This window comes from Phoenix dactylifera, chromosome 8 (genome assembly GCF_051530095.1).
Source record: "Phoenix dactylifera cultivar Ajwa chromosome 8, Ajwa_hap1_PhDact_Kaust_v1.1, whole genome shotgun sequence".
NCBI lineage: Eukaryota > Viridiplantae > Streptophyta > Magnoliopsida > Arecales > Arecaceae > Phoenix > Phoenix dactylifera.
Window position 1 is genome coordinate 28152479 of NC_143197.1, and position 23840 is coordinate 28176318.

The following is a 23840-nucleotide window of genomic DNA, read 5'->3' on the forward strand; positions in this document are numbered from 1 at the left end:
TTGCAGGTGCCGGTTTGCCTTCAACAGGACACCTAAGGGCGGCAGCATGCATTAATTTAGCACCAAAAGAAATAATGGCATTTTTCTGAACGACAAAACCATCCATGCCATTCCCTTTGCAAAAGCATAATAAAACGAAGAGATTTCCCACAAAGATATGAGCACCCTAAGATAGAATAGGCAACCTTGCTTCAGCAGCTGGAATCTTCTCCTTCAGATGGCACACCCACTCTCAGGTATGGTTCTGCCCGGGCTCAGCCATTCACTCACGGTCCCTCATGCTTCTCTCCCACTTTGTAGCAAGCATCAAATATTTTGCCACCAACTAAAAGATTCATTCTCATGAATAGTACACTAATTCTAATAATGAAATTTCCATTATAAATTATCTAGGTTCTTTTACAAAATTATTTAGTATACATTAATTGCCACAACCATGACAGGAGAAAAAATGTAGGGTAACTTACTGGAAGGAAGTGAAGAAGTCAATAGTATCTTTGAGTGCTCGAATAAAGACATCAATCTCTTTCTTGGTGTTGTAGTAGTAAAGGCTAGCACGTGCACTCGCACTAATACTCAAGGAACGGTGCAGCGGTTGGGCGCAATGATGTCCCGATCGAATAGCCACTCCGTGCTAAGAGAAATAGGTAGTTGACCATCAGAGAAATTATATAAGCAAATAGATTTGACCAGATTATCACATGATATTAGACAGGAATCTAATATGTTTTGATAAAATAGTTTGCAACGATTACTGCTAACAAATCACCAACAAATGCAGCCAAACAAAATTAAATTGGAAAACAAAATAACCTCCAACTTTTCTAGTTTACATTTTCAACATTCAACAATAGAATTTACACATATAAGCTGAACCTCAAGAGTTCAACAATATTTTTCCTCTTTTTTACCAAATTATGTGCTATCATATAATTTTGGACATCTTTTATGCTTGAAATTTGACCTTCTCATAATTCTAAAGCAAAAGCACATACTAATTTTCATTATATGCTGACCATACCCATAAAGGAACCAAGGGTTAAACATTTAAATAATTGTTTAAACTGTATCAAGATAAAAACAAACTACAATACACACATCTAGGAGTAGAATATCTCAGAAAGACAACCTAGTGCAGTAAGTCTATTTGGCTATACATGGAAGGTGAAAATGTTAAGAAGTTTTTTCTTCATACATAATTGCAAGCCCTAAAAAGAAAAAACATAATTAATCAAAACCTAGGTTCGCTGTCTCGATATCGGACTCCGTATCAGTGTCACACTAGCACAATATCAATACGGTATGGTACGAAATTTTTTTGGCGTACTAGATACTGGTACCGAATCAGTATGGTACAATATGTCCCGTACAGCCTGATTCGAACCGGTACGGCATACCATGATCAAAACCTTCCCTAATTAACAAACCCACCCTAATTAGCCAAACCACATCTAAATCTATATACATAAAACCTAAGAACAAAACCTAATTAACCTAAGACCCTCTGATTTAACAAATCTAAACCATAACCTAATCAAAACCAAACCAAACAAGCTCAAACCTAGCTCAACCCAAGTAGCCAAGCCAAATTTTCTCAATCCAAGAACTAAGCCTACAAAGTAAATCCAACGACCCAACCCTAGTAAGCCCATCAACTCAAGCACAATATGGTGTAAGTATTCATTTTCAATTAAAATAATCCTTAGCCAATTGAATGTCACCAAATGTGAAGCCACCCAATAGCCACCTATGGTCAACCTACATGCCGCCGAAACTATTCCTACGATTATTGATACCCCGCTTCTTAGGCAGAAAAGGGAGGAAGTGAGAGCTTTTCATATCCAATACTTAAAAAAACTTAGCCATCCAATAGACGGTAGATATCATGTCAAAGCCATAGAGTTGTCTAATCCTTCGCCACCCACCCTTGAGCATACTTTTCCAATTTCCAAACCAAATGTCACCAAATGTGAAGCCACCCAATAGCCACCTATGGTCAACCTACATGCCACCTAAACCATTCCTACGATTATTGATACCCCATTTCTTAGGCAGAAAAGTGGGGAAGCAAGTGAGAGCTTTTCATCTCCAATACCTAAAAAACTTAGCCATCCAATAGCTGGTAGACATCATGTCAAAGCCATAGAGTTGTCTAATCCTTCACCACCCACCCTTGAACATACTTTTCCAATTTCCAAACCCAGAACCTTAAAAACCAGCGTAGGCCCTACACCGTAACCATTTACTCCGCTAAAATTCCATACCTAATAAATTTCCTATCCAAACACATCCTTAGCCAACCCAAACTCAAGGCCTATCTACATGTATAAATATGAATACCCTACCCTATGCCAAGTTGGTTCCAAACTTGATACCAAGGAAAGAGGGGGAGACATTGAGGAGAAAAAGGCAGGTCCTTGGAAATATCCTCACATTTTCAGTTAATTCTTTCTATCTCCTTTTCCACTCTCACTTTCCAATGTCATATCTAATTTGATTTTATGTTTCATTTTTTTTGGTTTTCGTTGTCATCAAAAACCTTCAAGACCATAATTAGCGAGTCATTGAGTGCTGAATACCTACCCACTGCACAATGAGGCTTGTACTCATTCTCTAGTCAATAGATTAGGAGCAACCTAATACCTACCCAATGCACAATTTGGTTCTTGATCACCCTCCAATCCATAGACTAGAGGACTTTTTTTCTTTTGTTCCTATTATTTCCCTCTCATCATCCACAGTGCCTTAACAATCTTCAATTGCCAGATAGCAACTCCATTTCTTCAACTTAAGACTTCCTCTTTAACCTAGTCAGCTACATTCGCTATAATCTACAGTCGATCACCATATCCCAAAGAAGGATGAACAAATACCAAAATAATTGATCCCAGATGAAAAAACTCTTTTTTATATTATGTAAAGCCACTAAAATCACCAATAGGTCACTTTAATCGGTTCAACGATGCAAAATCAATAGTAGGTATTTAAAATTAAGGATCGACATTCTCAGCCATGATCAACATTTAAAATTCTAACACTAAAAATCATATGCTTTAGAGGTCTCTTATTCATGGGTTAAGCGATCCAAAAAATAACTAATTTTATTGCCAAAATACAACATTCTTTGGAATATATTGCTTCAAGCACTCAAACCTATTGAATCTTAGTCCATACTTATTTTAAGAAGTGCAAATCATATTCAACATTTAAAGTCAGAACTTGTCTTATCATTCATCTTAGCTCAATAGCCACAATGCTACCCAAAGTTCACTATACTGATATCGGCTACCATATGGTTGGTACAGTACAGTTGATATAGTGTGCACATTATACCAACAACATAGCATTTTTTGATGTTCGGCCATATACCCACCCAAAATTGGGTGATACATGTTGGTACAAATGAGACTAGGAAGTAGTTTTGCTTGTTTTGGATCAATTTTGCTCATACCTAACCAACCTCAATACCATACTAGTACGGAATGCTTGGTATAGGTCAGTCTGGCAAATTTGAAGCTACTATCCATTTTGAGCCACCTGATGCATATATGAAAGAGCTTTCTAATCACATACTCTTTTTTTTTAAGCATTTCACTAGTTTTTATCATTATCAGCTATGTCAATTCTCAAATTAAAGTACCCATGACTGATATACTACATCATTGAAACTTTACTCCTACCAAGAATATAATTAACGATGGCAACTTTTTGACTCGACCCAGAACCTACCTGCCTAACTCAACCTGTCAGATTCACAGGTTGAGTATAGGTCCCAATCCTAACTAGCCAGCAAGTTGAGTCGGGTCATGTTTAGGTCAAAGGCCCCTCAACATATCGGGTCATAAAGGGGAGTTATTTATATTGTACAATTTTTAAAAATATTTATATTATATTCATACTTATATATTTTAAAAATTTAGTCAATATATGAGCCATTGAACCATTGATCTGATGGCTTAAAACTAAAAGGAGAGACGAGTTCTAGCATAGATGGTCTACAACTATGAAAAAAACAATCTATCCATTTAATATAAAGCTCAAAACTAAATGAGTTGGGCCTTAAACAGGTCAGTAGGTTGGTTGTGGGCTGTCTATGGGTCAGGTTCGGTTCAGGCATTCCTAACCCATTGGTGGGTTAGATCAGATTTAGGACACGCCTTCCAGATCTTGATATATGAGGTCAACACAACCCAATGGATAGACTGCCAGCCCTAAATAAAGTAGCCTCCCTTCTATATATACATGTACATAGATAAAGATTTAGAGGGAAATCTTAGAAACTTAAGAATCTTCATATAAACAATAGTCATTTGAAACCAAATAAAGAAAGAACAAAGAACACTTTCTTATTAATCCAAAAGCATTATTTCTCTACCTGTTTATCAAGAATAGTAGCAATATCTGTTGGATGAATATTCTCGACATTAAATGAACAAAGAGCAGCACGATGGACAGTTTCTGAAGGAGCAGGACCATAGATGTGCACATTAGGTATAGAGAGGAGGCTATGATAAAGATAGTTTGCTAGCTCCTTCTGAAAAGGGTAGTAGACACATTTGTTAGTATTGAGGTAAATTTCGAAAGTAAATGCAAATTAACTAAAAAAAACTACAGTGAGAAACAACAGGGAATCAGCACCTCATGTATGAGCAAATAGTAGCAAAATATGCAGGCATCAAACAACTTTAAGGCATTATTCTACACTATACTTAAAAAAGCATTGGAGATCCCTTGCTTTTGTCAAATTTGTCCATGATTGGATATTATTCATAAACAAAACTTTATTACATGATAATAGTCGACATAAGTACTTTTGGAAACAAAAAACATGCATATACTTAAACTAAGCCCACACGCATCATCCTTTCTCCAATGGGATCTCTCTAACGCCTTAAATCCCTCTCTCTCTATCCTAACTACTCTCCAACAAACTTATTTCCCCTCTATCTTTATCTCCCGCTCTAACAACTTTATCCACCTCCAATCTTTATCGTCCATTTTTGATTTTTTATTTTAGCTATTTAATATTGTTTATTATTTTTATCTAAGCTATGTTTCTACTAAACGTGCATTGCGCGCTCCCACATGCTAGTACTAATAAAACCAAAGATATATCCTGAATAATTCCAACAAGCTTCCCATGCTTTAGACTGCCCTTTACCATTTTTCCATGTACCTTTAAAGTCACCATCAAGGCAGCAATTTACCAGCACTTCACATGAGTATTCAACTAAAATATCTCTTTTAATTCAACTAGATCAAACAATGGACCATGGTGAATCCCCATTCAAAACAATTCTTGTAAACACCAAAAGACTCAAAAGCTGAAATATATTCCTAACATCCTACGTGCAACAAATCATTTTCATCAAAAAAAAATTCTGCATGTGTTTCAACAAGATATCTAATGCATTTTATAACTAAGTATTTAACCCCTAGTCTAGGTGACTGCATGCAGACTAACTACATGAAGCTTACAATGTCAGCAGGAAGCTTACATCTATTTTAAATTTAATTAGCATATTTCCTAATCTTTCTCAGTATTTTTCTTTTGAGTAGTAATAATAAATTCAAACATTTCAATAACAGATTCTTTACCAAAGGCTATGAAAGTTCTCCATGGCTCCCCTTCTACTGATTGCAACCACATTCTATTCCCCCAATTTTAGTTTTAAAGAAGTTCTAGTTTCGATACTCCAACAGTATCTCTATCCTTAGCTTTGCCGAACAGAATCTGAACTCCCCCACGCGTCGATCATATAAAAGAATGCAGGTGCAACTTGGCTGTCTTATTTTGTTAATCCAGTTGTCAAGGAGCTTAAAGTCGATTAACATAAAACTCCTTGCTCTATGACAGAGCATAGCTTAAGGATTTAATTTCCTCATAACTTGTTACTTGCAAACAATCTGCAAACCCTCCTTCCTTGAAAGCATCCATAACATACAGGATCACCATAAGGCTTCCTCACTTTAAAAACAAAAGCATATAACCCCCATGTAAACATCTGCTTATCCCGAGATTGTAAAGATATCAGCCTTCCAAGATCCTAGAGATTGGATATCACAATGAGAATTATCATTTGCTTCTAGAATAAAAAAGTGAAAACAGAAGTATGAATAAACTTGTAAAAGATGAGACTTTAAATTTGCTGATCAGGATATCTCATGGACTAAACTACCCCATCTTCTTCCTTGAACAATCGCATGACAATATGTTGCCAAGAAAATTTTTAAAAAATAAACAGTAAAGCTAGTAAATTCATAGGCATTTTTGAATAATATATTTTTGTTGTTTCCAATGATCAATTGATTACCAACAACATAATCACATTAACAAATATTAAAAAAAATTGAAGACATAAACAAACAGAGTGCTTGGCAGCTTAGCACTTTTTCTTTAGGTGGTGGCAATTATAGCCCATTACTTATGAAATTGTATGTGACAATGGAATTCTAACATCTGTTGAAGATATACCCATCCAAATTACCCTTAGAACATATCCATTAAGAAAATAATGCATTGCAATTGCAAGATCTTTATTTTCTAATAAGTAAACATTCTACACCTGATGACGCAAGGCTTTTTTTGTTGGGTTCCATTAACTGCATAAGTAAATCTACACTGTGCTGGTATAGCTCTATTTACACAACATCCAACTTGCCGTTCAGTTGAAACATAGAAAGAACAATAAACAAGGAACATAGAAAGAACAATAAACGAGGAACGGTGACCACCTCATAGTCATGGATCCTTTGCATGCCAATACCCGTCAAGTAGTCAATTGCTGCTCCCAATCCTATGGCTTCCCCAATTGCAGGAGTTCCAGCCTCAAATCTGCCGCATGCAAACAAGTGTTAGACCATAAAAAAGGCAGTCAAAATTGGCATGTAAAAACAGTTCATGACATATTCTCATGATGAAACAATATCAAGACTCTAATACAAGCAATCCAGTAGCTACGTGGTAGTGCAACCTAAGAGCAGAATTTTCCTATATCCATCAGTCATTGAGCGAGAAGCTTTTAATTTTACACTTGATAGCATCATTTTTCTCACAACATCCAAAAATGTACCATTGCGAGTTAACAAAAACCTACACAAGCACTTCTATTCCAACAATGTGGACCATCATGCCAGCCAAGATCACTTCATGAAACAACCAAAAATGCTCACAGGCTGATCAGTTCCAGTATAAATAATCAAGACAATATTCTGACTTTTTGGTTTTTCTTGGCAAAACCAAACTAAAAAGAAGCATATGCATATATTGTCTCAGCTTGTTTTGGAGAAAAACCACAATAGTTTCATTAACACAATATGAAACAAAATCACTTGAATTTCATGTAAGACATATATCACACTTTGATTGTGTCCAAAACATCATTTTAAACAAAATCACTTGAATTCCATCTAAATCTATAGCTCAAAATTCATATTTTAAAAAAGCCTCCTTACATAAAGATACATGCTTTTAATGGAATGCAAGCGACTTTGTTTAAAATCACTTTATTTAACTCACGTTGATTTTTTTTTTAAAAAAAAGAGGCAGAAACTTGAAGAGAACAGATATATATATCGATTATGAGAAGAGGATCCTGACCTGGAAGGAGGTTCAGCAAATGTAGAATAATCTTGAAACACATCAGCAATCATTTCACCACCACCTATCAAGGAAAATAGGAAAAAAGGTAAAAAGAAAGATATCATAATAATTACCAACAGTTATGAATGGATTATGTAACCATACCTAAAAATGGAGGCATTGCAGATAAGAGCTCACTTTTACCATACAAAAATCCCATGCCTGTAGGTCCACACATCTGATACATGCTTATTCTTTAGCTCAGTCACGTTAATCCTTCAAAGCTGAACTTTTAATGGTTCATTAAAATTCACTTGATTACCAACCCAAAGAGTCCAGAATAATACGAACCTTGTGTGATGACGCAACAAGAAAATCAGGATCGAGTTTCTGCACATCAACAACCATGTGCGGAACACTCTGACAAGCATCTACAAGAACTTTTGCCCCGACACTGTGTGCCCAGCCCACGATGTCTTCAATAGGCAGAACAGAACCTGAAAAACAAAGAAAGTGGATACAGAAAGAAGAGTACAACTAACTAAACTTATATAACATTGACATAAAGACATGCAGTTATACCAAATCCAAAGAAAAGGAAACTTATAACAGCTTAAATGATCATGCAGGCAAAAAGTGATGCCTAGTTGGAAGCCAAAATATATATATATATATATATATATATATATATATATATATATATATATATATATATATATATATATATATATATATATATATATATATATATATATACAGGTTAGTTCATGAAGTCATTATTTTATTTCACATTCTTCTCGGCACTCAGGAAAGGTAGAAATATTGCTGAATCCAGATATTTTATTAATCTTCCCTGTGCTAGTGAAAATTTAGTTAGAAAAGTAAGCATGCTTCACCTATTAACAGGAGAAAAGTCCTTGGTTAGTTACAATTAATTGAGCATTTGTTATCTTGTGTAAAAACTAAAGATACCTCAATGAGTATATTCCCCACAGTTCTCGTGAAAATGTCTAGTGAACGTTCATTAGAGACTAGTTCCATTTGTGCACTTCCCACTAATTTAATTGGTCATGCCTTAGCCCTTAAAAGCCAATCCATACATATGAGACGAGGCTTGTTAGCTAACTTTAAGAAAGTATCCTATTATGTTCTCAGTTTTAAATTAGTTTAAAGTATCATTTTATTGATTTTTTTTAAGCTGGTCCATCTAAGTTGATTATACGTGCAATTTTACATCGAGGATTGTGTCTTAATTTGATTCTTCCACTTATAACTTCTGACTTAGAAATATACAGTTCCCTGCATCAAACTCCACTTCCTCCTTACTCTGTTTAATTATAGGAGAGTACTAGAGGATGGCCCATCCTAGTTGCATGAGCTCGATTTTCCAAAGAAATAAGATAGGTCTATTAGCTTCTCTAGGCATTAAGTCAACAGCCCGAGATCACAGTGCAACCACCGATAATACATTCACAAACTGGCTCATAATGCTAGGCCATACGAAAGTATAAGTCTAGTTGGTTAAGGACAGGTAAGAAGGTTTCATATTGTTCTACTAAATAGTTTTGTAAGTATTAACTCTATACCTTGAGCAATAAAACCTATTCAATATAATTGTATTTTACTGAATATACATTTTCATGATGTTTTACAAATCAAACTAAATATAGTTTACATCTTGCAGAAAAAAAGGAAAAAAACATTTACAACATAAAAAATGTCTTCGATTAATTTTTCAACACATCTGCTTCCAGATTCCTAAATATATTCTCCAGTCATAGGGGTTCATATTCCCTGGCCTTACTCTTTATGATATCAAGAAACATAACAAATCTAAAAATCATAAATTAAAATTATGAGCTGACCTAAGTACGGACCTACCAAGCATATTTGAGACATGATGGATAACAACAATCTTTGTCTTTACTGAAAGAAGCTCCTTAAGCTGCTCAATATCTGGAACTTCTTCCTTTGTCAACCCAACAAACTTCAGAGAAGCGCCAGTCTTTTGTGCAACAAGTTGCCAAGGAACTATAGCACTATGATGTTCCGCAATAGTAAGTAATATCTAAAAAAAATTAAGTAGACTGTCAAGGAAAGGGTGAAAGTAACTTTAAAAAGCAACGTACAAATGATTAACAACTTAAAACGTATTTAATGGACAATAAGTTTCTCAATAATAGACTGTTGGTAGGTAGAAATAAGTTCTACAGTAAAAAAATCACTAGATAAAAATCGCAGAAGATGATAGTTCAATTCTTAATTGGAATGTTGATCAAAATGATCCGGTACAGAAAGGAGATTTTGTAGGAGTTATAATGAACCTAGGGCTGCTGACTTCAGTATGAAATATTAAAGATTTTTATAGAACCACAAGATGCATGATACCCCACATTATGGCTCAATCACATAAGATGTCCAAATCTCGAATTATAAGCCTTAAATATTTTTTTTAAAAAAAAATGTAGAAAACACACCTCGTCTCCAGATCTTAAGTTTGAGAGGCCCCATGAATATGCTACCAAATTGATTGCTTCAGTAGCATTACGAGTAAATACAATCTCTTTGTGTTTTGATGCATTGATGAAGGCTGCAACTTTGTTTCTTGCTTGCTCATATGCATCTGTGGCCTCTGCACTAATCATAATAGCAAAAGTACGCATGTTAAACTGTGCTTTTATGCCTGCAAACATCAAGAAAATAGGTACAGCACCTCTGATTTGTCAAGCTAAATGCTAATTTTCTCTCCACTGACAGGTTAGAGATCACTTGATAAGCATACATCCATGAATGCATGTGTGCGTGAACTGCACATATACATAATATGTGCATGTGTAGTAGGTTATGTTGGTGAGAAGTGTTCGTCACAATTGAACTATGAAATCATCTAGAGGTGTCGCATCAAATCAGATTGCATGTTAGAAAATATTTATGAAGAAAATCATTATTTGCTATCATCAAGCAGGTAAAAGGATTCAAGTAAGAACAACACTGAGCTGCAATAAAAGCAGAAGAAATTCCTCACTACCTCAGAGAATGGATGGCACGGTGAACATTTGAATTATAGGACTCATAGTACTTGTTCAAAACCTTCAGAACAGCAGTCGGTTTTTGAGAAGTCGCAGCATTATCCAAGTAAACCAGATTAAACCCATTAACCTCCTAGAAAATCCAAGAAGCTTGCTATTTAATTCTTCCCAATATGAAAAATACAATTTCAAACTTTATATTCAGCCCATAAATTTACAAATAAAAGCAAAAATAAGTAATCAATCAAACAGTAGCAGGATCTAATTACAAAGTCTATGAGCAATTTGGCATTAAAATACGGGTAAAAGTTGTAGCATCCAACATCACCACGGAGAGTATACGAAAAGAGATATTTTTAAGCGATCAAAAATTCAAAAGATTCAGCTAAATGAAAAGATTGCGATCACCAATTGATCAGGTATCAAATCAAATACCTGATGGAGGATGGGGAAATCCGGTCTGGTGAGATCGCCGAGAGAAGGGGAATCCAATTCTTCGGGGGGGAGGGCGATCGAGCGGGAGGACGAGGAGAGCCTCCGGAACTGATCGCCGGCTCGGATGCGATTAGGGCTAGGGTTAAAGATGGGCGGGACGTTTGAGAGAAGGGGATGGAGTCTGGGGCGAGAAAGAGGGGAGAGGAGCTTCGAGAGGGAGTGATGGGGAGGAGAGGCGGGGCAGTGGCAAAGAGAAGCCATCATCGGCTTTCGGATTACAGAGGGGGTCGGTGGGGCGGCCGGGGTTGCTACGGGCGTTGGCTTTTATAGGCAGCGCTCGTCACGTGTTTCCATGGGGCGGTGGGCCGTGCGTAAAAGATTAGCACAGGATTTATCGTTGCGTGTCGGGCGATGCACAGTCGAGCATTAATTTTTGAGGTACAGCTCCGTCCTCATAGCTCTTCTCTCTTTTCTTATTAATATATATATATAATATATAATTTTTACATAAATATTCTTTTAACTTTAAATATGCATGAATATTCGTGGTATTTTTTTACGCCCATAAAACACTATTTTCGCATAAATACTCATCGGTTCTTCTAACACCATTAATAAAAATCATATTTATTTTAATTAAAATAAAATAAAATTTTGAAATTACTTTTTTACCATTCACTGTAATCATCTTATAAATATATATTTTTTTGCACATCTATCTATAAAAATATTTTAGCCATTTTAATTTGAAACCGTTAATTTTTTAACAACATTAGATGATGTTGGTACATATACAAAAATAAGGATAAAAAAAAAGTAGAATAGCAAAATAAGTATTTTACAAGGATATATATATATATATATATATATATATATATATATATATATATATATATATATATATGCAAATATCAATTTAGAAGGGTATTTATGAAAAAATCGATATTTGGAAGAATATTCATGCAAAAAAAATTATTATTCAACAATTCTAAATGATGCCTTTTATATTTTTTTTATAAATAATATATTATTTGATAAGATTATGACCAGTCATCATTCACTTGGAGTAGTCAGGTAACTTTAGACTTCGGTTGCCTCTTTTAGTTTGGCATCATGCCTAGATAACACTTTTTTTTCCTAGCCAGCGGACAAAAAGGTTCCCCAGGGCAGCATGAGAAACATACGCAGCTCCCATATGTATTTAAAAAATAGTTTTGTTTGAAACAACCAATGACCATGATCAACCTAATTAGATCCAATATGTACCATTAAGCTTAACTAATTAGGATATCTAGCTTATAAGTAGTGATAGGTTGTTTAAGTTCCATACCTAACTGCAGCAAACCCCAACATGCAGGTGATGACGACTATTGATGGCAAATGCTACCCTATACTCATGGTTTCTTTTCCTCTATTCAACATATCCAACTTAAGTTGCATTATGTTTGATCAAAATGAATGTCGATTGGAGCATGGGTCTTACCATATGGTATCAAATATTTGACCATAATAAAGTTTTAAATAAGCTGATGCAATTTGCATATGGACATTATTTAAGTCTATATCTATATTAAATAAGCTACGATTTTCTTTATAATTCTATTTTCAAAACTAGATCCAAGGGCAAATATATGGTATACCACATCAGCCTACACATGTCAATTGAGTTCATGTAGAAGGCACCGAGGAGAGCTAGCTACTTCACCCTCCAATTAATGGAAGATAAAAATGATACGAAGTTGCTGAAACAAGATGTGGTTGCCCTATTCAAATAATTTCATAAGGGTATGCTTAATAGTCTTTTTCTAGCCAATTTTTCTTCTTAACCATCTACACAAAATGATTGCAAAGGTTCGCATTGCGCTACCTAGTCTCTTCTTTTCTTGTTTCGTGCATGAATTGCAATCAACTTCATAAAGGGGTGACGCATCCTTGAGAACATCATGGCAGCTAACGGAATTATTAGATACTATAAGAAAACTAAGATGCATGAAGCTATTTGCAAACTTGATTTTGAAAAGACATTCATTTGATTAGATTGATATATCTTTCCATTGGACCTTCCAAAAGTAAGAGCATTTACTATTTTATGGATTAACTAGATCTCTAGTTTGTTGTTTTTTCAATGGCTTGCCGAGTGAGCAAATACTGTAAGAAAATATAAAATATATAAATAAATCTACCTCATCCTATCAGCTTAAGCTTTTAGGATAATTGGTGATTTCAACTAAGTGGATACAATGCAAGGGAGAGATCAGGCATGGGACCTTTATCACCCAGTTTATTTATATCAGCAGTAGATATGCTGACAAGATTATTGACTTATGCACGGGAACAAGATCTTATTTATAGTATTAACAAGAATAAGATAGTTCAGAACATACTCTACTTGCAGTTTGCCGATGATTCCATTCTATTTATCGAAGGGACGCCTGTTAATTTGACTGTGGACAAGGCTGTGTTTTTATTCTTTGAAGCTTAATAGCTCTCAAGATCAACTTAGACAAAAACTTCATTAAATTTGCACGAATATTTGGGAAGCTGAAGCTGAAATCTTGCCAAAGTGTTTGATTGTAAGTTGGAGAAATTTATTTTCATTTACCTCGGTCTACCAATCAGTGACAGAAGGTTACCTAAATCAACTTGGATACCCTCCTTGGAGAAAATTGATCATAGATTAGTTGAATGGAAGGGTTGGATTTTATCTCATGGAGGAAGAATTACTCTTCTAAATTTTATTCTCTCAGCACTACCCTCTTATCGCAAGGCAATTTACGAGCTTCCTAGGTAGGTCTGCCATCCAATTGATAGAAGGAGACAGGCTTTCTTCTGCAAAGGATTAAATTAGTGGATTCTGGTTAATTAGGCTAATCTGTGTAAAGCTAAAGAAGAAAGGGGTTAGGAATTAAAAATCTCGAAGAATTCATCATTGTGCAGTTGGTCAAAAGGGCATGGAAGTTCTTGGTCAAAGATGAAGCACTTTGGAGGAAAATTAGTCAACTCTACGTTATTCTAGAAGGAAGCTTGGACTAAAGAGTAATAAAAGGCTGCATTGTTTCTCCCCAATATAGAAAGACAAAAACAAGAGTCAAAAGGCTTTCCCCCAGTGTCTTGCATTCAAGTCAAGAAACGGGGTACGGTGCGTTTTAGGGGGGATGACGGGCTAGATACTTTGCCCCTGAAACAGTTGTTTCCAATCTTTATCCTTCAGCTATGAAAACTAATGTTACTAATAGCTTCTCAAGGAACAGTATAGGAAACAGATGGCGCACGCGAGTTACAAGGCTTATGAACTTGCTGTAAGACAGGGAATTTGTTGAACTCCTAACATCTCGAATGCTGTATGTGTAAGTGGGTCCAGCCCACTTGGAGAGGCCCAGAAAGCCCATTAGGGCTTTACCTTTGTTTGCTTTTTGCAGGACCCTGGGAGTGTGCACGTGAAAGTTAAATAGGGAGGCGTGAATCAAAGTGGCGGCACATGAAAATCCCAAAAACAGAGAGAGCGGCTGTGAAGAAAAAAAAAGGAGGAAGGTTCACGGCGCGTCAGCTCTTGGGATTTTGGGCAGAGGGCACAGTGACAGAAATTGGCACGCCAAACGAAGAAGAAATAAAGGAAGAAAAACAGGTTCTCTTTCTTTCTTTATTTTTTATTGGGTGTGGTTTTTCACACAATGATTTAACAAATTGGATTTCTATCTAAGAGTTGTGTTGGATGCTATAGGGAGTTTATAGTATTCATTTGTTAGGGATCTCATTACATTCTTAGGTTCATCACATTGTGGTGGTTTGGGTGAGATCATTGTTACTCTTAGGGAGGTGATATTGGAGTTTTCCCAATTTGTTATGAACTCAAGTTTTGGGCATAAACTTGAGGATTGTAAACTCTATATTTATTATAGTGGATTGATTGGATTTGCCCCGTGGTTTTTTCCCTCTATACTGGAGGGTTTTCCACGTAAATTTGGTGTGTTTTTCTTTCTGCTTTTCAAGTGTTTGATATATTGCCTGTGTGAATATTGCTTCTAGTTGGCTTTGGTTTTGCCTTAGTTTATTCTGCAATATCCCTGTTTTGGCCCCAACAGTATGTCCCTCAAGTTTTGATGATAAGGTTCTGCAAAAACTATATAAAGTTTTCGGTGTCTTCCTTCTAAAAGTTTTTAAATACTGGAGGGCTGAGCTGTCTTTATCATGATGCACTGTGGAAGCCAGTAATACCTGAGAAAGTGAAAAATCTTCACTTGGTTAGCACTCAGAAATAGACTGCAGATGGAGGAACTGCTGGTTTGGAAAGGATGGCTGGCAGATTCAACTCAAGTTGTAGCTTCGTACCTAAAAGAGTGCAGACCAGCTGCTACTTTCTTCATACTTAAAAACCACTTGGGAATCAAAGGACATCCTGCCACCTTTCTATCAGCCTGGCCCTCTTGGAGGAGGAAACGAGTCGTCACTGCTATGAGAATTAAGAGGTTTGCGACCAATTTTCCATGGCTCTTTGTTAGCGACTAGGAGACAATGGAACGGAAAGGTATTTATTTAACAGCAAGGAGTCCTCTGGCAAAGAGTGCTGGAAGCGCTTCTTCTTTCTTTTCTTCTTTTCTTCTTCTTCTTCTTCTTCTTCTTTTTTCTTTCTTTTTTTCTTTTTTTTTTCTTTTTTTTTTTTTTTTGCTTAAAACATGTGCATCATACAGTACGTGTGTGAATACACCCAATAAGATCAAAATACAGTAACTCACGGAGTGCCAAAGGCAACTCCCCCTCCCCCGACCAAAGGGCATACTCCGAATGGTGGGCCACGTAGGCAGCTACCCAATCGGCTGCCCCATTGGCCTTCCTGAATACATGCTGGAAGCTCCTTTGAGAACCTTTTTTTGGTACAGGACTGTGAGATCCTTAAAGAGTGAGGTATGTAATGTTATGAGGGGAAAAGTAGAGTGCCACGGTCTAATGTTTGGTACAGGACTGTGGGGCATTGGTCTCAATTTTTCTCAAAAAAAAGAGAGAGAAATGGATTATAAGCATCTTTCTGATCATGTTTAAATACCATTCACAAACAAAACATGGAGAAAGCAAAAAGAAAAACAGCAAAGCACTATTGTAATGTTGTTTAGGTAATTAAGGATAATATCGTGTCCTTCATGAGAGAGATAGCCCATTCCAAATGTTTCAAACTAAAGTTCGTCGTTTCGGTATCAAATTTCGTACTGATGCCATACTAGTGCAGTATCGGCATGATATGGTATAAAATTTTTTTGGCATACGAGTATCGGTATGACATTTATATAGAATATTGATGCTGAACCGATATAGTATGATATATTTTATACCGTCCGATTCAGATTGACACAGCATACCATACGCGAAACCATCTTCTAAAATTAAAATGAGGCAGACTTTATCAGCATGCAAGCTGCCATCTCCCACAATTCAAACCGTCGTAAGATAGTTCTTCTGGTCCAAAATGCCTGCCTTCTAACCGTCACAACGGCCGTGGCAAGGGACATTTCCGTCATATTGGAAGTTTGATGTCCCTCAGATCCTTGGATATAGGCTCGGTGGTAGCGAAGCAAACCCCGTGGTTTGCCATCGCTTCGCCGTGGGAATCACCGAAAAAGAAGCCGGCCTCCCCAGCGCGCTCCACCGTCCCCCGCCTCGTTCCCGTCTTCCTCCCGCCCGTTCTCGGGTCTCTTCTCTCCGATCCCCGCCGGTTCTTTCCCGCCATAAATAACGGATAGGCACCGCAAACCTCCCCTCCGAAGGGGACGGCTTGGCTCAAGGTATCTATTCTCATTCTCTCTCTCTCTCTCTCTCTCTCTCTCTCTCTTTTCTTGATTTAACTTCGAAATCTTTCGAATGATCGAATAGGAATTTTTCAAATTCTTTGAAAAAGAATTTGTGGTTCCGTTGATGAGATCCCACGGTGAAATCAACAGAAGAAAATGAAATTTATGAATCTTCTCGTGTTTCGCGGGATCCAAGAAACTTGGGGAGGGGAATATGGTCGAAAAGAAAAGGTTGTGAAACCATGATCCGTTTGACTTTCTGTAATTTTTTTTTCCTAAAAGGAAAGATTTGTCTTTTGAGAGAACCTCCATGAATTTACTTTTTTCGTTGTCAAACGATGGAAAACAAGATTTCTCTCTGACTATGTCTCTTCTCTCACTATTTTGGCAACAAATTGTGACCTTAAAGTGTGAGGAATCAGCTATTTTCCGAAAAACTCTATTTTGTTTGGATTGCAGGCATCTTCTACTATTTCTCCTATTTTTAGGTTCTACGAGTTTCTGGGAAGTGCCACACATATTTTCTGGTTCTTCTAATGGATTTCGTCTAATTTTGCCTGCAGAATCTGGGTGACCCTGTTCTCTTGGTTCGCTCGTTCGATTTAGAATGGGGAATTGCATGGATAAGGTTAGTGTTTATGAGCTAGCTACATGAGAAGTCAAGGCAGTGCTAGGTATTTCTTTTTATTAGTTTGTTCCGGTGCTATCAACTTGCTTCCTTTGTTTCATATCCATTTTTAAAGGTTTATTGGAAGATGCTCTTATGTAACCTGTTAATTACTTGTTCTTATTCATTTTTCTTTTTAGATATTGTTACAAAGAGGTAGGAAATATATGCGTGTGTTTGTTGTATGTGTTTCGGTGTGTCTGTGCTCCTTGGCATTAAAAGTGATGGCGGAAATAGTCAAGTTCATATCATGGGCTTGAGCTTTGAACTTTATTAGGCACAGAGTTAATGAAAAGATGTCTTTTGTCTGCTTCACCAGTCAAAGATTTTGAGTTTTGATGTTTTAATATTGTCTCAGCTAAGCCTTTTTGCCCCACAAACCTTGTAGCAAATCAAGTTATTGATCTCGACTCTATGCAGGCTTCCCACTGCTTTTCTTAATTTTGATCTATCTTTCTCGGGAACATAATGATTTAGAAAGCATTCCTTTTATGTCATTTACCTGCTCAAATGCATAATGTAGTTAAATAAAAAACTGGAGAAATTTGCTGTACGGTGCTTTATGATATTCACTGGCTCATGCCTTTGCGAAGGTACTTACTTTCTTTTCTTTTCTTTTCTTTTTGTCATTTAAGAGGCGTGCTATTGTCAATTCTGAGGAAAAGCTGGAATACAGTGGTGGAAATGTTCATATCATAACTGATAAAGGAAGCTGGGATGAGAAGATATCAGAAGCAAATAAGGATGGCAAGATAGTAAGTAATTTTATATAGTATTAACCACGCATGGAAGGATTTCTGATGTCAATGCATGTAACTGGATGATTTTAAAACATTGCTTTGTTCTTCATTCATGCACTTGAAAAAACAACGATCTATTTTTCTGTTCATCATCACTCATGATATGTTTAGTGAGGACCCATGTGGGCATGTGTTAGTTCCACATCAATTATTCGCTGAAGAAATCTTGGGTACTTATATAGGATTAAATAATCCAAAAAATATCTTTCGGCAAGCCATCTTGAGTAAGGTAATGGGTTGTTACAAATGGTATTAGAGCAAGCTCGACGCATAGCCTATGTGGACTAGAGGACACTGCAGCATAGGTTTATGGAGGTTGACCACGAGCCGATCATGATGGTTGTGATTAGATTTGAATGGATTTGAACCCTTAGCTTGACGAAGACGTCGGTGCTTGAACGGGAGGAGGATGTGAGGATCCGTGCGGGTGTGTGTTTAGTCCCACATCAGTTATTCACCAAGGAGATTTTGGATACTTATACAGGATTAAGGAACCTAAAAAAATATCTTCCGGCTAGCCATTTTGGATGAGGTCCTGGGTTGTTACATGTTTCTATCTGATATTTTTAACAAATGGGACTTTGTTAATTTAGTCATCTTTTTATCTGTATATGTTGACACTTAGTTATGGCTTCTGAAAGCTTTATATTTATATGGGCTACGGCACTTTGCCCCATTCTCATTGCAATGAATTGTAACAGGATCAAGTGTTTAGTGACTTTAGTTTATTATTCTTGCTAGAACATGCAACTACTCTGTGTGTGTGTGCGTGCATGTGTATGCATGCATTTGTGTGCACGAATTTGAGTGCATGTCTGCTTGTGCCTGCATCCATGCATATGCATGTCGTTACATTGCTCACCATGTGATTAAGACGCCACACCATCATTGCAGTTTTAAACTTTTATAAGTCAATCATATTACAAATTCATGCATAGAACAACTAATGCATCATTGTCATTAATCTGTATAGAATATCTCCAGTCCTTATCTACTTGCAATTCTTGTAAATGCTTCCCCTGATGCATCGCCACAGGAGTTTGACTCATATTTGGATGATGATCATGTTGTCCTTTCGCATAATCCTATTTGCAGGGCTTAGTCCCATAATGTTCTGGCTGAATTTTTTTTTTCATTCCTTCACAACTTTAAGCTTTCAAGTAGCCATTTGTATGCATCAACCTCAGTATCATTGTGAGGTGGATTAGAATCCTTGGCATTGGTTACTAATGGATAAGAAGCTTTGGACTCTTTAACAAAATTCATATTCAGGATTTTGTTGCCCACTTCGTGGTTATCTGCCAGTATTGGATTTAAAAGACATCATTTATGATGGTATACTATATTGTGGTCACCCATATAAACATGACACCTTCTATACCTGTCATCACCATCATTTGCTGCAGGCATCTCATTCAGATAGGTTTGAGGAATTTATTTTGATTCACAGTCTTTCTTTCTTTCACAGACAGCTATCTTTTTATTTGGGGCTTCATGAGAATCCAAATGTTGAAAGTTTTGTTTTTCTCCTTTGAACTTATGCGTTAAGATTGGGGTTGATTTTGTAAAAAGTGAAGTTACTTTTTATGTTAAAATATCATAAGTAGATTCTTGATAAAAATTTTATAACTGCCTTCTTGTTTTCAAAGAAACCATTTGTGGGAAGCTATTGGTCCATCAATGGTCTGATTCCTTTGAAGATTCTGATTAGAACTCCAGAAAGAGTCTGATCTCTATGTATTTTTAATCCAAATTTGTTTAAAATAACTAAATCCCTTGCAATTTCATTTTTTTCATAATTTCAATTTTTCATGAATTTTGAGCAAAAGAGAAAATTACTTGCGATCCTTAGGGTAGTGCTTCCAGTATTCTGTTTTTATTACTGAATAGATTTCTGCGGATACTACCTTCCTATTTTAGTCTCCTTACAAGTCTTTTAATCCACATATATTCATCTTCTCTTCTCCAGGTTGTGGCAAATTTTCATGCATCCTGGTGCGCCCCCTGTAGATTTGTTGCACCTGTTTATTCTAAGCTATCTAAGGCGTTCCCTTCGTTCACTTTTCTGTCAATAGATGCTGACCAGATGACAGTGAGTACTTTTATTTCTATTACTTTTATTTCTATTGCTTTTATGGTGCTTTCCAATCGATCCTCATAGCATCACAGACTTTTTATGTATGGTTTGCAGTTCCTACCATACATGTTTGTCAACCAGTAAGGGATATAATGTTGTGTTAAAGTCTGGTTCAGTAACTGGTTTTATCATCTGAACAAAAACAAATACGTTAATATTTATCGCTTCTGTACTGTCTACACTTTTCTGCCAAAAAACTTTTTTGACATACGATTACATGAAAGGATTTCAAGTAAAATCCCTGTCATTTTGGCTGCTGCAGGAAATCAGTACGCCATGGGATATCCAGGCGACTCCAACATTCATTTTCCTAAAAGATGGGCAGCAGCTGGATAAGCTCGTAGGTGCCAACACAATTAAGCTTGAGGAGAAGTTAAAAAATTTAGCCGACCTTCATTGACAAAGTGTTCACGATGATGCCATCCTCTCTGAATTTAATTTTTCCTACGGTTAATGGTGGAAGCAGAGTGATTTTGATCGATGGCCTCTCACATGCTTATCATTTGCAGCCCAACAATCTGTAACATCAGAATTCAGATGATCTCATAGGATGGTTCACATGATAAGATGCCTCTGTATCACTCTACTTGTTCCAGGATCAAGTTTTCAGGAGTCGTAATCTCACTAGTTAAACATTTCCTGAATCTGAGTTGTTAACCTTGGTTAGGACTTATTCTGGCTTTTGCAATGTATGAGCGATGAAATTGATAAGCTAGATTAGCTGATACTTAACCTAGGTTCGCAAGAGAGTCTGCAGGAGCCTTGTCATCTATGTGAGTATATGATCTGGCACCCTAAATGCAACAATTTTTTGACATTTATACAGGAAAGCTGCCATCAGACTACCAAACAAATTTCAGATTGTTGCTTATGATACATTATTTTCAGAAACTTTGATTCCAGTTACTTGCAGAGCTGATGTGCATCCCTCATGATAACTGTGAGACCCTGGAACTGGGCCCGGTCCACTTGACCGGCCCAGTCCCAAGTTTTGGCCTCACGTGCGGTGCACGTGAGGTAACGGGATGGAGGGATCCATCCCGAAGAAGAAGGAGCCCCTGTTTTAGGGCTCTTTCTCCTTCTCCTTCTCCTTTGAGTCCACCGAGGGAGAGAGCCGCCGCACCCCAAGGAAGAAAGGGGGGAGGATTCCTTCTTAGTGTTACCACAGAGAGAGAGAGAGAGAGAGAGAGAGAGAGAGAGAGAGAGAGAGAGAGAGAGAGAAAGAAGCCATGGCACGGGTGGCATTCTTCTTCCTTTGCTGCCGGAGAAGGAGAGAGGCGCCGGACGTCGGGGCGGAGGTGAGAATCCTTAGCCTTTCTCTCCTCTTCTTTCACTGCTTGGCCATGACGTGTGGTGGGTTGGAGCCGGCCGATCGCCAGATTTGGGTCCAAAACGGCTTGCTCTAGCCGTCGGCGTGTTCGCCGCCGCCAGTCGCCGGGGGTGGCCGGATTTGCTCCGCCACCTGCTGCCGCTGCCAAGGCCGGCCACCGCGGCCGCCTTGGGTTCGATCGAGAGGAGAGGAGAGGCCTAGGGGGCGGCGACAGGGGGTCATGGGGTCCCCTGTTTCACCGAAGAAGAAGAAGAAAAAAAAAAAAAAGGAAAAGAAGAAAGGAAGAAGCGGGGAAAGGAGAAGAAACAGAGAAGAGAGAAGAAGAAAGAAGTCGGGAGAAGTTTCTGGAGAAGAAGAGAAGAAAAGAAAAAGAAAAGGAGAGGAAGGGAAAAGAAAAAGCAAAGAAGGAAAAAGGGAAAAAAAAAAGAAAAGAGAAAAGAAGAAAGAAGAAAAAGAAAAAAAAATATAATAAATAAATAATAAAGAGAGGGGGTGGTTTACGGGTATGAACCCGGATCCGAACCTGAACCCGGGGTGCTAGACACTTCGGCAGGGTCGGCCCTGGGAGAATGTTAAAATTTAGGTTTTATATATATATTGTGATGAATTTTAAAAGAAAATATGGTTTTTGAATATTAGGTTCTGCGAGGGATTTGCGGAATTAATTGGATTTGTTGTGGATCGCGTTCGCAAGGTAAGTGATGTAACCTCTTTACTAGATTTATCGGCAAACTAAATATCTGTTTTACGAATCGAATTATTCGTGATTATGAATTTGATGCATGGATTATATGTATATTTTTAGAATATTGTATGACTCTGATTGAACGTATTTGCTTCTGGTTTGAATTGTATTTAATTGCTCTGACATTGTATTTTTCGACTTGAAACACTGAAAATAATGTAAGAAAAGATAATGACTTGAAATAGATTCAGACTTGCAGTCGAGCTATGTTGAGGACCTTGCCAATGGGGGCTAATACATTGGTACCGCAAGAAGAATAGTCGGTGATATGACCCTGCCACAGGGAACATGTGGTCATAGTTCCTGGCTGTTGAGTTGAATCTGATAAATTAAAAGAAATTAAGATATGAACGACATTTGGTTTTGACACTGTATGTTGTTTTTATATAACTGAAATATGAAATAGACTTATAGAGAACAAACTGAACTTCGACCTGGCTATGTTGAGGACCCTGCCAATGGGGGCAGATACGTTGGCAATTGACTGTCCTGAAGGACTCACCGCAAGAAGATTAGTCGGTGTTGATGACCCTGCCACAGGGAACATGTGGTCATAGTCCAGGATCGATAAGATGAATTGAATATGTGAAAGAATTTCGAAACCTTCAAAAGAATCTTATGAATTTAAGACATATTTGACTTGTACTTTGGAACTGCATTTATATTTATTTTTCACATATTACTGCTTGATTTATCTAGTTAGAGTGTTCATTACTTACTGGGCTGTTTAGCTCATTATACCATCTCTTGTTGTTTTACAGATTCCGAGAACTAGACTATTGGGGATTCAAAATGGGAGAGCGACTAGAAGAATTGTGGCCCAAATTATCTTAGATTAGGGTTATTTAAGTTGAATTGATTATTATGGACATTTATCATGATTATTGGACTTTGCAAGGTTTTGTCATTTTAAGAATTAGGTTTTTGCATGTTGGTCAATTATTGTTCCGCTGCGTATTTAGAACTGTGAGACCTTATGACTTGAATCAGTCAATGGAATAAGATTGCATTTATTCAGTTAAATTAATTTAGATTTATAAAATTGAGATGTTTGGTGAAGATGCCTTGCATGCTCGTGGGGAGAGTTTCCTACGGGTGTGTGGCGGTTGACGCGACCCCCGGTTCGCAATCTCGGGTCGGGGGCGTGACAACTTTTATGGTATCAGAGCATAAGTGGATAAAATCTAAGACGAAGAATCTGACATAAGATGAGTGTAGGTGGGTAAACATTAAGGGCATTGGACGTGAATCCATGTCAATTGCATTGTAAGCTACTTTCAAGATTTTCTATTAAGCCTTGTGATAGATTATGTATGAGAAGGTTACTAGGAAATT

The 23840-nt window shown here is 37.1% G+C and overlaps 2 protein-coding genes across 3 annotated transcripts; one reads left to right on the top strand and one right to left on the bottom strand.

The window, feature by feature from the left end:
• Positions 1-358: 358 nt before the first annotated feature.
• CPNIFS (chloroplastic NIFS-like cysteine desulfurase) lies at positions 359-11408 on the bottom strand. Its single transcript, XM_008804776.5, has 10 exons — positions 11047-11408; positions 10611-10744; positions 10060-10219; positions 9464-9650; positions 7934-8079; positions 7748-7820; positions 7601-7664; positions 6736-6835; positions 4376-4534; positions 359-634 (listed from the first exon to the last, which is right to left on the bottom strand). The coding sequence occupies exons 1-10, from the start codon at positions 11308-11310 to the stop codon at positions 464-466; spliced, it is 1458 nt and encodes a 485-aa protein (XP_008802998.3). The 5' UTR covers positions 11311-11408; the 3' UTR covers positions 359-463.
• A 5161-nt stretch (positions 11409-16569) lies between these two features.
• Positions 16570-23528, top strand: LOC103716676 (thioredoxin H4-1-like). Of its 2 annotated transcripts, none has more exons than XM_088703388.2 (5): positions 16570-16820; positions 17390-17454; positions 18129-18248; positions 20263-20385; positions 23267-23528. In XM_088703388.2, exons 2-5 carry the CDS (start codon positions 17434-17436, stop codon positions 23342-23344), a joined length of 342 nt encoding a protein of 113 aa, XP_088559514.1. In that variant the 5' UTR covers positions 16570-16820; positions 17390-17433; the 3' UTR covers positions 23345-23528. The 2 variants fall into 2 exon arrangements, with proteins under 2 accessions (XP_088559514.1, XP_089781198.1); XM_089925072.1 differs by lacking the exon at positions 23267-23528 and adding an exon at positions 20693-21332 and having other exon boundaries at positions 16575-16820.
• Positions 23529-23840: the final 312 nt, after the last annotated feature.

Bases quoted from the DNA above. Each gene is read 5' to 3' on its own strand.
- CPNIFS (XM_008804776.5), bottom strand. From the start codon at position 11,310: ATGATGGCTTCTCTTTGCCACTGCCCCGCCTCTCCTCCCCATCACTCC. The intron at 8,080-9,463 runs GTAGGTCCGTAC...TTTGTTTTTCAG, and splicing joins TCATGTCTCAAATATGCTTG to GTTCTGTTCTGCCTATTGAA. The intron at 7,665-7,747 runs GTATGGTTACAT...TTTCCTTGATAG, and splicing joins TGCAATGCCTCCATTTTTAG to GTGGTGGTGAAATGATTGCT.
- LOC103716676 (XM_089925072.1), top strand. From the start codon at position 17,434: ATGGGGAATTGCATGGATAAG. The intron at 18,249-20,262 runs GTAAGTAATTTT...TCTCTTCTCCAG, and splicing joins CAAATAAGGATGGCAAGATA to GTTGTGGCAAATTTTCATGC. The intron at 20,386-20,692 runs GTGAGTACTTTT...TGGCTGCTGCAG, and splicing joins TAGATGCTGACCAGATGACA to GAAATCAGTACGCCATGGGA.